Genomic DNA, 17,464 nt, shown 5'->3' on the forward strand with positions numbered 1-17,464 from the left:
GGTAACAGCTCAAGTTTGTCAGATTTCTGCACACACAGAGCTGTTCCCTCTCCATCACCACCTTCTCTGGAATGATCTGGTACCATTCCCGTTGTCAGCAAGTTTGTTTCCCTACAGGTAATAAAGTGCTCCCACTGGCTACACAGGCACTGATAGAAGAGAAGTTGGAAGTAAAGCATGAACCCAACCTCCAATCCAAAATAGCCACACCTCAATCACCTTCCTCAAGCCTCAGCTTTTCTGTCCCTCCTTACTACTCACTATAAAATAAATATTTAAGTAGTAACACCTGATACAAGTGACCAGGAGAGCAGTCTGAGTCTGCTCTGCAAACAGTTGAGTGAGACAGTTTTTAGTGGTAATACTCAACAGAAAGCACTTCTTTTTATTTCCCAGTTCATCTCATTGGAAAAAGATAAAAGGTTCAGAAATTTTTCCATCAGGAAGATCTAGAACTCAAGAAATTCTGTAATTTAAGGGTTTGGTCTCAACATTTGTTTCACAATCAGCAAAGGCTGCTACACAAAGTATTTGTTTTCAAAAACCTATAGATATTTATTGAACAAATAAGAAAGCAGTAAAAGTTTTCATAATCAGATACTACAAAATGTTTAAGTTTTTTAAAAGGTTATCTACAGGACTGAACTAATTCAGCTACAGACAGCAGGTAAAGAAAACAGTTTCATTAACATCATAAGCAGGCAAGGAATGACAGATTTAGACAAACTACAATAAAGAAACAAACATTTCTTGATTAAAAAAAACGTGAGTACAAAGATTGTTCTTCTCACTTCAGCTGTTTTAGTGGAGCCTTCTTAGGAGCAGGTGAGCATCTCTTGTAGAGAAGGAGTATCACCAGTAGTCTAAGTAGACCTGCAAAAAATAAACTCTGTTTTAGGAAGAATATTTAGAGGAATCATAAGCAGGTAGAACATTCAACATCCTAGGAAAGCAGAAACTTGCAGAAAGCCAGCTTTCACTTGTAGCAAGATACAGGATATAATAGTTTAATGATGAAAAAAGTGATCTTAATATAATATGGCACCACCTTGATGCACTAAGAATGCATTGTGCAGAAACACTGTGACTCAAATTAATATGCAAAAAAATCACTATGAAACTACCATCAGTCTTCTGTCCTAAGTAACTTATTTTTAGAATAAACCAGAGATGACTCACACTACTGAACCACTAAAATATACCCATCATTCTTAGTGCCCTAAGGTTGGCACAAGCAACTTGTAAATGTCAGAAAAGCATATAAACCTTGTTAATGTTTTCAGAAATTCATTTAAAGATAGAAACAGGTCCAAAAAGATGCCTGTCTAAATGCATTGCAATTACGTTACAATTATTTTCCAAATACACAGATATGCTCTGTCTTTTCTCAGCTCATTACTGACTCAAACAATTTGCCCTTCTGGGATCAATTGTTTGCTAATAAATAATTGTTTACAGTCACAAAATGATATTAAGGAGTATTCTTATTAGTTTTCCTTCTACAGCCTAATAAGATTCAAAACTAGCTGATTCCCAAGAGTCTAACCTTAACCTTGCTGTGTTTAACAGCCCAGGAAATGATGAACCATCTGTTTCAGAAAATAATGGAGGGCCAAGAGGAAATATTGTTTAATTGTAGATTAACCTCCTTGTACAGCAGAATGAAGCATCTACAGAATTAGCAACTCTAACTAGCAATGAACAGGAAAAAACCCTGGAAGCAACTCTCACTATTAGAAAACCAACAGCAGCCAAGTATTCCCTTATCAACTTTGAAAAACACAACAAAACAAAACAACTCAAATGTAAGTACAGCCTGATTTTTAAAAAATTTTGAGTTACCGTATTTGGATTTTTTCCACTTGAAGAAATCAAGGAAAAAAATACTAAAATAGTTCTGGCTTTATTTTTCTAGGAGTATCAAAATTATTTTAAAATAAGTATCTCCAAGTGAGAGATGTGAAAGTTATACAATAATAAATATCTCATCTTCATAGGTATAAAACAGCTGTTACAAAGCCACAGACAAGTCACTTAAGGGAGTGGAGGGAAAGGTCTTGAGGTTTTAAACTCAAGACATTTGATCATTTATGAATGTGTTTCCATAGCCACTTTAAATAATGGAAACAACCTGATAAGGTGTAAGACAGATTGAGTAGTAGAAGAGAAAAAACCTAGCAGTGACAAAGCACTGGAATTTGAAAATAAGGCCAACTGCTCCTGTGCTAGCATCATTAAGAGCAGCACAAATCTGCACTGGGATGGCAATTTTTCTGTGTAACATTCATGCCAAAGCGAGTTGAAACAGGAATTTTTACCTCCATCAATCAGTTTGCCTCGTTTTGACAGCAACAATGACAGAAAAGTGTGTTATCAAAGGGCTGCAGCAAACTCCCAACATCCAGGAACTGAGAGAGCTTTTCCTTGATTTTATACAACCTTCCTAGAACAGCACCTAAATTCACTGCTCACTCTGACAGCTGGGTGCATACTCAGGGTGACAGATTGCATCCATTCCAAGTTTTAAATATCCAAACACGGTAACATTTACTCCAATAAATTATTCTTGAATTCTTCACTCAATTCCTGAAGCAATGAGCTTGCAATAACTCTACAGCTTCATATAATAGCACCTATTGAAAGAGGATAAGAGTTTGACATTCTTCTCCCACTGAACAACCAGGCACAATTTTATCCATCAGCCGTCTATCAACCTACGGATATTGAAAGCTTGGGCGAAGGAGATAACATCAAACCCAGCCCTACTGTCAAGCTGCACTATCTCCTGCCATCAATAATGCTATTCATGAATTTAGGAAAATTAATAAATCTTGGGGTGGATGCTCAGAGAGCCACAACTGCAGGTGAAGCAGACACTCACTTGGGCTTTGTTTCTGCATCTGTCACTTGGCGGATGTAGATGCCATCCTCGGGGTGCTCGATGTCATCCATTTCGTACATGTAGGAGGAAGCTATGGCCAGGGTGGTTCCATCATTGCTGAAGGCCAGGGAGGCAATGCTGGTGGGATACCGATGGAACTGGCACAGCCGCTTCTTGTTAAAGGGATCCCAGATATTCACAAAGCCATCGGAGCCGCCTGGAAATCAGTGTTTCAAAAAAAAAACCCGTTTGTAAGTCGTAATTGAGGAAAAAAATAAAATTGAGGAGATGCAGCACAGGAAAAAAAAGAAAACTACTCATAATTACTTTGTCAGGAAAAACACAGAGTTGATTCATTCAGTAAAGAGCACAATGAGCATTTCCCAAAATCCCTGTTAAAGCAGTTAACTGGAGAAAAGACTGCAGTACAATTTTATCTCATAGCCCTCTACATTCTAAGAAAGTAGTAAGGCAGAAAAAAACTTTCTAAGAGAGATTCTCATTGCACCATCGTTTTAAGCTGACAGTGAGATTGTGATTACATCTGCAGGTCCAAACACAAGCTTGTGTTTGGGGCAAAAAATATTAAGAATTAAGAACTCTCACTACATCAAATAATTTTAAAACCCTGTTCACGGCATTAAGTATGATTTAAATGCTTAAGAAGTCAGGACATATGAAGTAAAGGCTGATCTGTTTACATCAAAACTAAAGGAATTGATGTGTTACAAAGAATTGAGTATTTACCTGTAGCAAATGTGTTGTGGACATTATGGAAAGAAATGGCATTAACTGGATAAATCTGCTCAATATTATTCTCCTTCAAACGGTGACATTTGAATGCGTATTTCTTCTTCTGGATTTCTGGGCTTGGATCCAAATATTCCACAGCTACACGACCTTCAATAGAACTTAAAACATAACCCTAACAAGAGAGAAAAAAAAAATTGGAGCTACATGTTTTAGAAGTTTACAACTGGAGAAAAGACTGCAATACAATTTTAGTTCATTGCCTTCTAAATTCTAAGAAAGTGGTAAGGAATAAAAAAGCTTTCTAAGAGAGATTCCCATTGCATCGTAGTTTTAAGCTGACAATGAGACTTGTAATTGCCTCTGCAGGTCCAACACAAGCTTGTGCTTAGGGGAAAAAAGGTTAAAAGATAAGACCTCCTTGTATTCGCTCACCTACCCCCCCAGGGCCTAAATATCTGAAATATGAGAGATACTCACAGGACTATTTAGTTTCAGAATTACATTACATTAAAATTAGTTCAGAGCTTTAAAGTAACAACTAAACACTCAAGCTGAAGTAGTATTTTTAGTGAAACTTGATTACAAGTTGTGTTATCCAGTTAATTACAGTCCTGACTTGGGAGCAACCTGAGATGCTTTTATTATCACTTCTGAGTTAAGTCCATAATAGATCTTTTCAGAAATAGGATTGCAATGATATCTAGCTATAACAAGGCTCTTTAAAATCCATCATACAATACAATCTGGAAGATCAGCTTGTTTTACTATAACTAGAACTGAAAATGGACAAAGCATTCATGCCAGTTCAAGAACAAGTAACTAGGTCTTGCAATTCCTGTACTATCGCTCTGTATACGGGAAAATTCCCTTACAAATTAGTTTGGCAGAGAAAGCCAATCTTGTTGCTATCCTTGAAAAAGAAATACCACAGACACACCACATTAACTTGCACAGAACAGCTGCAGGAGCACCTGAATTGTACAATTCTCCCCGCATAATGGATCAGAGGTTTTGCAGCGCACACCACAGACTCAGAGGGAAAAAAAGAAAAATATATAAATGACATTCACATAGTTTTAAACCTGCCCCTGTTCACAGACTGTTCAAGAACCAGGGCTACAATGCATAAAAGCTGCTGAGAAACCACCAATTCTGGCTTTCTCTCTTCTACTGCGACTGGGGAGGGGAAGGATGCTTTTTAATTACATGTCAGCATTGTGACTCATTAAACAGGTTATTTCTAAAAAGGAGACAAATCTGGAGGAACAAAATGACAACATAATATGATGGTAAGTCACTGGCAAACATTGCTACGCTGCACTAAAAAGAATTAACATGCCACAGGAAGCCTCCCCCCTTCAAAACAAACCCCTACTGAAAAATAAAGTTGAAAATAAACCACCATTTTCCTGAAGAATATTCAGCAGAAATGTGATTGCTGCCATGGCTCCCATACCTGTTTGTTGGGGAACGCTCTGATGCAGCGGGTCTGGTATTTCAGGCTCGATTCTCTTCGCTGCTGAACATATCCCATGTTCCTCAAATCCCACACCAGCACTCTCCGACCTGCTGTCCCCACAATCAGTCTGTCCCCAGACACAGAGAGGGTGTAGACCTTCCAAAAAAATATTTACAGTATTTAAGACTGGTTAGCCTGAAAACCCCCTGCTCTTTGTACAGAATAAGCTGTCAGCAATGAGCACTAACACAACTGGTGACACCCCGCCATGGAATCCACAGCAACAGAATTCCCTTCAGCTTTAATTTAGAACCCAAATTTGGGATGAGCAGCAGGAGTGTGCAGCTGGTTAGTGAGAACACCCTGATGTAGCATTCAAAAGTTCAAAAATTATTCCAAGCATTAAATTTACCAAATTTAATGGCAAAAGAAAAACCTACACAAAGGAACAGGAGGGGAAGTGATGGATACTGGAATTAATCTTTGCTTGGTATGCACAGTTTGCATTCCCACTGCTAGTTCATGATCCTGCAGTTTAGTCCTACAAAACCACATCACACATATTCTTCTGTTTTTCTTCACCTGGTAACCAAGTATTTTTCTTCATAAACTGAATACTTTGAGTTGAGCTTCATGTTAATAAAACAAAATAAATTGCCAAGAAATCATTAAAAAAAACCACATTACTTTGTATACCTTAATAAAACTAAGTGAAATTGAAGAACGCAATATGCTTGACATATTATAAAAAAGATAATGGCTTGGAACTTCAACTCTACTCCAAAACTTGGCTCAGAGGTTCTAATTTTGACTTATCAAATTTCGCAGGAAAATATTTAGTGCATGACTTGTTGTTTCCAACTATTGCTTGGGATGCAGTTCATATGGTAATATGCTAATAAGAAAAAAAAAAAAGGAAAAAGGCTTAGTCATAAAAAACTGCTATGGAATGAATCCCAAGTTGTTGATACATAAGCAGATGGAATCCAGCTACCTACAGCTGTCACTGAGCTGCTAACAAGAGCAAACTATGAGAACGAGCTTTTTCCAAGTGACCTAATGCAGCCAAATACATAGGAAACAGATCTTGGGTATTCCTCAGATCGTGAATTTAAAGTGTAAGAGATCTGGTATCCTGCCAGAAGGAATCTATTTAATTTTGGCAAGTGCTTGTATGATTTCACTCATTTGGTTTCACTTTCTGCCTCTCTGACGAAGCCCAACAAAGCTGCCTGGTTCTGGTAAGACTGCACTGAAATATCACACACAACAACTTTTCATTTGCTGCAAATACGTTTTCAAGAAGTTAACTTCTTATAGAAAAACTAAGCAGACAGGTGTGTATGCATACATAGAGATAAAAAAACCTCCTTTAACCAATCCTCATCCATGGAGCATGCATTCTTCTCTAAAATGTGATTATTGAACTTTCCTCTAAAGATTGAGATCTTAAGATGGGGAAAGTCTTAAATGTTCACACAGGAGTTGCCCAAAAGTTCTGATGATCCCAATTATGCCTAAAAAGTGTAAGAAAACTTTGAGTCAATATAGTAGTTACACATTTTAACTACAGTTCTTCGTTATTGATGTAAATTTCGTTATTGATGTAAAAATTGGTCCAGAAATATTAATAAACACTATATAAAATGTGTTTGTATACATACAGGGAAACAAAGGCATAAAGAACATTAAATATCTTAAATCTTCTTCACAAACTGATGTCACACCTGTACAGTCAGTGTTCTTTCTCCACCACACAGCCATAAATCAAATGAAACCGTTGTCATGCAGTGGAGTAGGTGTACACATTCATCAAAGGCAGCATTAAAAAAATGACATAATGAACCTTGCTGAACCAATAAGCAGCTTGATTCACTGTGGCTGTCCATTATATGATATTCTGTCAGCAATTTATCACAGTTCTTTACATGCTACATACATCTATAAATCAAAACTAGAAATAATGCAATTACTTTATTCTGCACAAAGGTCTCGCCAGAAGTAGATCCAGCTCTGCTGGAACAAAAGTAAGAGCTATTTAGGGCCAAAGGGAAGGTAATGATGGCTCATAATTAGGACTTGACAATAGGATGTCACAGTGCTAAATGAAATTTTAAAAAGGTACAGGCAGAAAAATATTCATATGTAAAATTATCCAGCAAGCCAGCCTGTGTTTAGGAGTCTCTGAAAAAAAAACGGAATTCCTGTTAATTTTTTCAATGACACCACTGTAAGCAGCACGAGAAGTTAACACATCATTTGGCCACTAGAAAAAGCTGAAGACATCCCATTTTATCTTCCTTCTCTGAGTCTCCCATTAGCACAGATTTCAGTATTAGTAAAATATCCAAATTTACTAGACATTAATAAAAGACAGGTAAATCACAATACAAGCAATTCTGTTCAATTTTTTGAACACAAGTAAAAAAACAACTTATTAATTCAGGCAACATAAATGACCTCCTATAGAGATACATCTCTGTGCACATTTCAAAACAACCAGATCTTAGGACTGCCAAGGTCTGATACATCTAAAACCTTAACATTTATGGACATTTAACTGTGCATATTACAATTAAGCCAAGATGTTTGGTTTTCCTACAAATTTATTTTCAATTCTAAGAATTTGGTCCAGCACAAGCACCAAGAATTAAGGTACGTTGAGAAAAGCTCAAAGCCTTCACCTAGAAATGGCAATATATTCTCAATACCAATCTTTTAAAATGCTACACTTTCACCCAGTTTAAAAACCATTAAACATAACTTCACAAATTCATTCAAGGCAATGTCCTATGTGATTTTTCAGTCCCAGGATGCATTATTTACCACCTGGAATGCAGCATGCAGCACATACCTTTTCAGGCTGGGAGAAGGTTCCTGCATTACAGGGAGTTCTGGGATCCCAGAGTTTCACTGTCTGATCCCAGCTGCCAGTCACCATGACATTCACTTCTGGGCAATACTCCACACACCTGATAGGAGCATCATGGGCACCAACAAGGTTTTCTGTAAAAAACCACAATATACTGCAACTTTACTGACCCTACAAACAGTCAGAATGCAGGAAATAAAGAATAAAAAAAGAACACTACTGCAGTACAGGCATTTTCTGACATCCTAAAGGTGCATTTCTATGCCAGAAGTCCTTGTAATTGACAGTTCAGCATTCAGAAGCATCAATTTTGCAAAGATCAGGATTGTTAAATTTAAACTTATGTCCCTTGAGCTTAGCATTTAAGAATTTTAGGCAATCACTGAGAGATCTTTACAGGTATAAAGTATGTTCAGCATCAACTGGTATCACACTGACAAACACACTTAAGACAGAAAGCAACTTAAGCTCGTGTATATTAATAATATGATAAGAGAAAGCAATTAGTATTACCTCTTAATAAAAATATTAAACACTTGTAGAAAGTCAGCTATGGCAGAATTATTTGAGGTTTTTGGTATCATTACTGCACATACCCATTTGCCAAGCCCTGGCTATTGGCTGGTGCTGGTGACTGGCTGAAATTTGCTTTTCTCTTTAGCACTCTAGAAACAAACAAAAAAGTGAACCAAACCAGTTCCATATTTTGCACCAAAAAGGCACTGGAACTGCTACTTTCAAGCAGTGTTTTCTTAGAAAAAAATCTGTAGTACAAGGCCATGCTTGACAAAAGCAAAAGCTTTCTATATCGTCTGCCATGAAAGATCATTCTAAATACATCCAAAACACAAACCTCTGAAAAACAACATGCTCAGTTTTAGTACAGCTTGGCTAATTCCCCCTAACTGAGCCACTGCAGCCTATGGCAGAGCAGGATTATCATCAGAAAATCAATTCAAGGCATCCTACAAGCAGCTACCAAACTGTCTGGCAAGGTGCCAAATTCTTCCAGGTTTTTTTTTTTAGGCAGTCCTTATTAAGGCCACTGGTTATTTTGCCAGATACTTAAATATCCTCCATCTAAAGAACCTGAAGCATATTCTGCCCAAATACATAAATCTGAAGCTTAGGCCAGTTGCTGACAGCATTTAGAATTCAATCTGCTCACCTTGGTCCGTGTTTAAGTCGTGCATTTTCAGCTGCTGATCCAGCCCTCCACTCCAGGCATGGGTAGGATCCTATAAAGCATAAAATTTACCTTATTATGTTTCCATGGCTGCTCTGAATTCGATTTCTTAAAGTCATAACAAAGGACTTGCTTCCAAGAGTTTTGGGAAGATGGGAATTAAGACACAAATGTTAAGGTCTGACCCAGATTTAAACAGATGGAAGCTTTGCAAAATGTTTAAGTGCTTTGAGCGATATGAATTTCTTCAGTTTAAAAGTAAAACTAAAGTAAATTTTAAAAAGGCAATTAGAGGCTATACCAAATCATTTCCTTTTCTTCATATTTTAAATGACTGACAACCTAAGTTCCATCTAAGTGCAGTGTAATCCCAAAACTCATTTACAAGGGAGATATCATTTGAGAGCCTGAGTGTTGATCCACAGCACAGCATCACCCACGTGACAAAATATTCAGTGAAAAAAAGCATAGGTAGGCCCCCCTCTTTAATTTCAGGGACTGACAATTTCTCATACCTTGGGCACTCTACACTTGTAAAATAATAATTAAAAAACCCCCCACACACTTACATAAAAAGCACAGTCCAGGACGGCTCCTGAATGCTGATATTTGAGTCTCATGGTGTTGGCAGGAACATCATAGAGCCGAACAGTCGTGTCCCAGGATGAAACAAGCAGAAACTGAGATGTGTTTGGACTAAACTTTACTGATGAAATCCCATCATCTGGAGTTTGGTTGAGTTTGAACTCGTTTGATCCTGTCATCTGCAGACAATAAGGCACAGATGCAATTTTAGTGACTACAAGAACACAGGCCTAGAAAGGGAACAAGACTGAGCCCTCTGAAAGGCAGCCCAAAGCAGACCTGAAAACTTTACTGACTTTTACACAGAACAGGTTCAGAACACCCAAATTTCTCACAAACTCTAAAAATCAAGATGCCAATCCCTGTCCAAAACCTCAACAAATGCCCTTCTCTACAGAGAGCTTTTAAGTAACAAATGCAACATGAACAAACAGCACAAAATATTATGATTATTATTATAATCTCTAAGCTTAGATATTGTTACTTAAAAATGTATTTCCCTCACTCTTCTGAGTGTGTGGCTGTGTTTTTTGAACTAAATATTTATGAGTTATGTGAACATCAAGAACTTGCTCTAAAAAACACAAAGCAGAACAGAATTGGATTTGAAAACTCAAAAAAGTGCTGATTTGCTCCTGGACTGGTATGACCCTCATATACTTCCAAGAATTGCAACAGGATCATCTTTTATGTAGTTCTGGTCACTGTGCAACTTTCAGACCTTGAGACTTTCATAAGTGCTATGAAATATTTGCTACAAAAAGCTTTAAGAATTTTTTCCCCCTCTCCTCGAATCCAAAGGGCAGGTAAAGAAAGGAAAGTTATGTTTTGTGGGGTGCTGAAATGTGGAGTGACCATGGAATTGGGATGTGACCAGGAAAAAATATCAACAATTCAATGAAAGATCAATGACTCCAAAGACAAATACAGCTCTCCCATTCCAGGACTAGCTTGTTGAAAAATTCCAAGGACAGCAGAAGCTATGAACTACAAATTTCAGCCGGAAAACAGTTTAGACCATACAAACACTCTAAAAGAAGAAGCTGTTGGTTACACATCCAGCAACAAAACAACCACAGCCTCTTTTCAAGGCTTCTCAAGGCCTCAACAGCACATTTGCCTTCTGCTAAAGGGGCAGAGCAGTGAATCAGCGCAGATTTTTTGTACTTTTCACCCCTGAATTTGTATGTACAACTGCAGAGGTGAGATTGCACCTCTGAGGATAAATCAGGAGACAAGGAGCAGGTGAACCAATGGCAAGGTGCAAATTTAGGCACAATGATTCCAGTTCAGTGCTTGTCAGTAACTAAATAATCATCAAGGTGTGTAATAAAATGAGGAACACACATTCCTACACTGGAGAGATTTCCTGAGTGGGAGCTTTGCTCTGTAAGACATCCTTCAAGTAACACAAAAAACCACTCGCTGAGTCAACATAAAGTGCTATTTCTGCTATTTAAACATGAAGTGAGGGAGGGGAAAACACTTTTAATAACAGAAAAGCTTCTTTTTAGCTCTGCTTTGAGAATACTTGGAAAAAGAGAGGCTTGAGGTTTTGCCACGCATCTTTCCATGGGAACACTACTTGGAATTCAGCAGCACCTGCTGAGGACATCTCAGGTGGAGGTCCACGGACAAAAAATCTACAGGAATTCAGAGCAACTGGGAAAATTAGACTGGACAAGCTTATTGCCTTGTCTACCTAGGCCAGAAAACTCAAACAACAAAACACGAGGATGTGAGGTACAAGTTATTGTATTAATTGAGGCCTGATACAAATTATTAACCAGCCAAAGAGCAACTCCAGGCAGCAAAGCTACTTACACCAGAAACCTGGAAGGATGTCCCAAAGGTATTTTTAATCCAGGACAAAGTGCATAGCATTAGAATTTAAGTATATCCTGCCTCTTACACATGGTAAAAAAAATAAAGCAGACCAAGAGCTCCACAATGTCACAAAAACAGCTGCTCCACAACCAGGATTGCCAAACCACAGTGTCGTGCCCACCTCAAACAAGAAAGTCCTGGTAAAATGTTGAGGCACCACAAGAAAAAACTTCTAAACATTACAGAGAAAGCACACGCTGCTGAAATGGCGATTCTGACTTAACTACGAGGTTTAGTTTTGAAAAAAAAAGAAAAAACAAAAACATTTTTTGTGAACAAGCAAGAAATCTGTGCTTTTACAGCTCCTCTTGGCAGAGGTGTCACTCAGCTGGACGGAGTTGCTGGAACAAAGAACGCTCCGGTGAGAGCCTCGGGACTGCCAGCCCGCGCTTTTACACAGAAAACACGAAACTCGAAGTACCGTTTTCATGCTGAACGAGCTCCTCCCGCTGCTCCACGGACCGCCAAGGAAAAGCTTTCGGACTTAGGCAGCCCCGAGGCTTCGGTCGCTCCCCGAGCCGGGTCCCGGTGAAGAGAGGCGTGAGAGGGATGCGTGAGACGCTGCGGGAGGGAAGAGAGTGAAGGAAGGGCCTGCGAACCTGGGGGGGGACGGGACCGCACCGGGCAACGAACACGCGGCCAGGTTGGACAAGTTAGGATGCCCCCAGGGTCCCAATCCCGATCCCCAAATCCCCAGTCCCGGACCCTCAACCCTGGATCCCCAGTCCCGGATCCTGGTCCCGGCGCCGGCCTCACCTCAGCCTCCGCCACCGCCCGCGCGCGCGCACTGCCGCCCCCACCCGCGATTGGCCGGTTCGAACGCGCGTGGCACTGCGTCCCCGGCGTGCGCCGCGCGCCCGCCGCCGCGGGGTGTGCCGGGAGTTGTAGTTCGCCTCTCCCGGGGCAGTGGCGGCTTGTGGGGTCGGACTTTTCTCCCCGTCCTGTCCCGGCTGATAACGAAGGGTCCCGGCAGATGCCCCCGAGGGAACCGCACGGGCTGGTGCCGCAGGGAAAGAGAGGCTGCTGCTGTGTCTTAGCAGTGTTAACGGGATAGCCCGAAATACGAGTTATTTCCCCTAGAAAACGGAGTCCGAAAGGCGGAGCGACGGAGCGGGGCTGAGTCCCCCCACCCCGGCTGCCGGTACCCCGGGACAAGGGGTCTGTGGCTCAAACACCGGCTGTGGACCGCAGGGAGAGCGTTCTCCTTCCCCGCACTGAAAAACGCCTTATTTATCCCTTCGGATATTTCATTTCTCTGTTTTTCGGGGATTTATTTTTCTCCGTCCTCGTTGCTGTTGCACCCCCCGCGCTCGGTACGGGCTGTACCTCGGAGCCGGTGGCCGCAGTTTAATTGCCACTTGTCGCGGGATTTACTTGTTTTGAGTGACCGATCGAGGCCGTGTCCCGTGGGGAGCCGTCGAGGATGCCCAGTGCGAACCCGGGGCGCAGAGAGCAGGGACCAGTCCCCGGTAGCACCGAGCCCATCACCGCGGCTTCTACCAAAACACTCCGAAAACCAGGAAAAAGGTCCCCGTTTACGAAACTTTTCGGGAAATACCCCTCATCTCCCAGCCGAGAGCAGGGCAGCGAGCCCCCGCACAGGCACAGGCAAACGGTCAGGCCCGGCTGGGATTCCCTGCAGGAAACGAGATAAGGAGCAAAAATGCCAGAAAATAAACCCTCGGCGTTACAAGTCGTTTCGCTCTCCCGTGCATCGATCCCGGGGCCCGCGGGCCCTTCCCGGCCCGGCTGCGGGGCACCTCCGGTGCCGGGATCCCCTTCGGGGACACGCGACCGAGGTGGCAAATTCACAAAAGAGGCTTAAAACGGTTTAATTTTTTTTTTCTTTCTTACTTTCTTTAAAAATATTTACAGATCTGAAATAACGCTTTTTTTAATTAATTTTTTTTTCTTTTCTTTTCAAGTGGCAGGATAGTAGGAGGGGAGAGCGGGGGTGCCCCGGGCGCCCCGGGCTCTCCGTTTGCCCGTCCCTCCCATCAGTTTCGGTGCTGTGTCCCCGCCGCGGGGGCGGCCCGAGACCCCGCACGGAGCCGCCGCGGCAGCCCCGGCCCCGCTCCCGGTGCGGGTCCCGACGGAGCGGGCGCGGAGCGGGAGGCGCGGGGCTCAGTAGTCGATCTTGTTGTAGAGGTTGTAGAGCGGTAAGGCCGAGAGATTGCTGCCGGGGTAGTAGAGAGGGGCGGGGAAGGCGATGGACCGGGGCACCGGCACTCGGAGGAGGGAATTGTCCCTGAACACCAGCGGCATCCCCACCAGAGTCTGCGCCGAGGCGTGGGCCATGTTGGCTGCCTCCAGCTCGGCCGAGAGCTGCCGTTTCCACTTGTTCCTGCGGTTCTGGAACCAGGTCTTCACCTGGGTCTCGGTGAGCTGCAGGCTGGAGGCCAGGCAGGCCCGCTCCGAGCTGCTCAGGTAGCGCTTCATGTCGAAGGTGGACTCCAGCTGATAGACCTGGCTGCGGCTGAACACCGTGCGCGTCTTCTTCTTGGCGGCGCCGGCCTGCCGGTCCCCGCCGTCGCGCTGCCTGTCCCCACAGGAAGGCGAGGAGGATCCCAGCGTCTTCTCCTTCTCGTCCTTACAGTCCTGCTGGGGGGGGAAGAGGAAGGGCCCCCGCTCCCCGCTGCCCGCCGCCGCCGCTCCGCTCCCCTTGGCGCTGCCTGCAACAGAGCGACAGCGCGGGGGTCGCACGGTGGCCGGCACCGGGACCCCCGACGGCCGAGCCCCCCGCCCCGGAGGGAAAAAGCACCGAGGCGAGACCCCGGGCAGGAACCCGCCGCCTCTGCTCTCGGCGGAACACACAACCGACGCCGGGGGAAGGCATCCACTCCTGGGTATCCCTGTCCCTCCGTCACATGGATGGATGGATGGATGGATGGATGGAAGGGCAGGTAGGTGTGCGTGCCACAGTGAAAGCAGCTGAGTACCAGGCTTCCTATCCGACACGAGCCGGCAAATTTTACTTTACAGCATCGCATTTCACAGACCGTTTATTCAGAAATAATGCTAAAAAAAAAAAAAAATAAACATCGTTCTTCCCTCTGCCCGAGCGCTGTAAATAATCAGAATCTAACAAAACGAGCGTTATCCATCGCACTGCATCCCTCGGGGAAATCAACGCCGAGTGGGGTGGAAAAAAAAAAAAATAAAGCCACCCCATTTTTCCTGGAGTTCCTTCCTCCCCGCTTCACCCACGGACGGCGCAAATACTCTGTGCCCCGAAAGCAGAGAAGGTGCGACGTGCCCCCGCCTCCCTCTTCCCGGCAGGGGCCGGACCGGGGCCGAGCCCTCCGGGGCCCTTCCCGGCGGGGCCCGTCCGCCCCGTCCCATCCCTCCGGGTACTCACCGAGACAGGTGAAGCTGAGGGGCTGGTGCTTGTGGCACGCCTCGGCGGGGCCCTGAGCGTCGGGGCAGAAGCAGCCGCGGTGCTTCCAGCTCTCCTCCGGCTCCTCGTCCTCCGAGGACAGGGAGAGGGTCCGGGCGCGGGCGGGCCAGGCGGGTGCCCTGTCGCCGGCCTCCCGGGGGGGATCGGCGCTGCCGCTGCCCAGGATGGACTGGATGGTGAAACTGGAGATGGGAGCAGCCGCCGGACAGCACTTACTCGGGTCTTCTTTGTTGCTCATCCTGGGTTCATAAGAAAGCAGAGGAGGGAAGCTCTCGCTTTAGAGGGGCTCGGAGTGCGCGGGAGGGGGGTGCCCCGGCAGCCTGCGGGGAGCCGTCGGGGGGGGTGTTTCGGGGGGCGCTTGGGGCGTGCGGCGGCCGGCTCTCCCCGCGCCGGCCCAGGCGGAATGCATGCTCCTTCCCCCGCGTCCCTATTGATCTGCGGGCGGCGGGCGGCGGGGCTTCATTTGCATGGAGGTGGCCTCCGCCGCGCCAATCACGGCGGCGGCGGACACGGAAAGTTTGGAAACCCGCGGGGTCCGGGAATGGGGAGGCGCGGGAGGGGGTGCACCGGGGCTGGAGGGGGGAACCCCCGCCGGGTGCTCGCCGCCGTCCCCGGAGGCTAGGCTGACCCCGCGGCCCCGGGGGAGGGCTGCTGGCCGCCCGCCATCCCTCCTGCCCTCCACCTCGAGTGGGCAACAGCGACGTGGGCTGAATGGCATATGCCGGCCGGGGGCGGGGGTGTCGGGATAAACACCTCGTGCATATCCGGGGATCTTTACCCTTCTCTTCATTAGAGGAGGGAAAAAACCTGTCACGGTGTGTTGCCTGCTCGGCAGCACTGGGAAACCTTCCAGAATCCGGGATTTGAGCTGCGCGCTGCGGTAACGAATGTCCCACGAAATGCCTCCTGCTTTTTCATCCCAGGCTCTGGAAGCCGTGGGGAGCAGTGAGGGAGGGGAAGTGCCGCTGCATTTCCAAATAAACTTTGTCAGGAGTCAGGGGCTCTTCCCCTCGGGGGTGGGTACAAATCACAGCCACCGCAGCTCTTTCCCCGCCGCTCCTGCCCTCGGAAGGGGAAACCTGCAGGTGGCAGCTGTTGTGTCGCACCTGTCCCAAAGGGAACGTGGGCCCGTGGGCAGGGGCCTCACCGGGGTTCCTCACCTTCCCTGGAGAGGACGGAGCCGCGTTTGGGAGCCCGAGAGACTCCCCAGGCCCGCAGTTTTGGGGCCTGGAGCCCCCTTTCCCCGGAGGTGCCAGGCAGAGACCGAGCCCCGACGGCTGCCTGGAGCCGGGAGCTGGGGCCTCCCTGCGGCGTGGGATCGGTGCCTGCTTCCCGCCCCGGGAAACTGCAGAAAGGAGCCCCGGTAACGGGGCCCGTGTGGAAGGCACCGGCCCGGTCCCCGAGCTCTGCCCCACGACCCCAGTCCCACGCTTTCCTTGCCCCCGGGCAGACCCTGCCACCCTCTCCGCCTCCATTTCCCCTGTGCCGCCACTCCAAAGGGATAAACCCCTCCCTGGGCGGCCCTCCTTCCCCTGCGGACACTCGTGTCTGTGGGTGGGGGCTGTCCCCGAGCCCGCAGCCGTCCCCGTCCGGGCTGCTGCAGCCCCCGGTACGGCCGGGGAGGCTTCCGCGGAGGGGAGCGAGTGGGATGCGCTGCTGCAGCTCGGAAATCCTGGTGGGTTTGGTCGCATCCGTGTCCAGGTGCAATATCCTTGGCCTTGGCAGGGGCCGTGGCATCGGGCTTTTAACCCCGGCTTGCCCGAGCGGGGTGGGGAGGGGGTCTCCGCAGGCTCCAGCTGTTGATTCCTCCCCCCACGGTGCGGTCATTCCCTCTCTCCAGAAATATAACCCCCCTCCAAAAAAAAAAAAAAAAAAAAGAAAAGAAAAAGAAAAATCAAATCGGGGAAAGCAAAGAATGAGATGGAAATATACAAATCAATAGAGACAAATGTCAAGACGTTTTAAAATGACATTTTCATTAACTCCGAGTCACCATATTATGTCTGGTATATTGAATAAAGTACTTATAATATAATTAGGTATAGCGAGATGACGACTGTTACCCAGACCAGCGGCATAATCTTTAACTACTTAACTACTTGATAGACTCATTAATGGACTAATTGATTAGGAAAAGTGTTCCAGCTCCTCCTCTCCCTCTGAGGGGCAGGTGCTGTCCTGTTTTACCACATTAACCTTTTCAGTGCTTTTCAACAGGGTCGCGACACATTACAAATGGTCAGCTTTAATCATGATGTCAGCTCATTAACCCGGAAAGACCCCGCACTGAAATACAATTTAAGAAATCGTCCTTCATCCCGCTCTGCCGCCCCGGCTGGCCCCGCACCCAGACCCCACAGCCCTCGCGGGGCGGGGAGCGGGGCAAAGGGGCTCCGAGCAAAAGCCGTCCAGGGGACCTGCCCGACCTGGGAGAACCCCTGGGG

At 45.7% G+C, this 17,464-nt stretch overlaps 2 protein-coding genes across 2 annotated transcripts; both read right to left on the bottom strand.

The window, feature by feature from the left end:
• Positions 1 to 530: 530 nt before the first annotated feature.
• BUB3 (BUB3 mitotic checkpoint protein) lies at positions 531 to 12,436 on the bottom strand. Its single transcript, XM_048311779.1, has 9 exons — positions 12,380 to 12,436; positions 12,045 to 12,184; positions 9,721 to 9,915; positions 9,134 to 9,203; positions 7,948 to 8,099; positions 5,091 to 5,249; positions 3,629 to 3,806; positions 2,882 to 3,098; positions 531 to 873 (listed from the first exon to the last, which is right to left on the bottom strand). Exons 2-9 carry the CDS (start codon positions 12,051 to 12,053, stop codon positions 864 to 866), a joined length of 990 nt encoding a protein of 329 aa, XP_048167736.1. The 5' UTR covers positions 12,054 to 12,184; positions 12,380 to 12,436; the 3' UTR covers positions 531 to 863.
• A 1,046-nt stretch (positions 12,437 to 13,482) lies between these two features.
• HMX2 (H6 family homeobox 2) lies at positions 13,483 to 15,651 on the bottom strand. Its single transcript, XM_048311653.1, has 2 exons — positions 14,982 to 15,651; positions 13,483 to 14,295 (listed from the first exon to the last, which is right to left on the bottom strand). Exons 1-2 carry the CDS (start codon positions 15,256 to 15,258, stop codon positions 13,748 to 13,750), a joined length of 825 nt encoding a protein of 274 aa, XP_048167610.1. The 5' UTR covers positions 15,259 to 15,651; the 3' UTR covers positions 13,483 to 13,747.
• Positions 15,652 to 17,464: the final 1,813 nt, after the last annotated feature.

Source organism: Corvus hawaiiensis, chromosome 8 (assembly GCF_020740725.1).
Source record: "Corvus hawaiiensis isolate bCorHaw1 chromosome 8, bCorHaw1.pri.cur, whole genome shotgun sequence".
In the NCBI taxonomy this organism is placed as follows: Eukaryota; Metazoa; Chordata; class Aves; order Passeriformes; family Corvidae; genus Corvus; species Corvus hawaiiensis.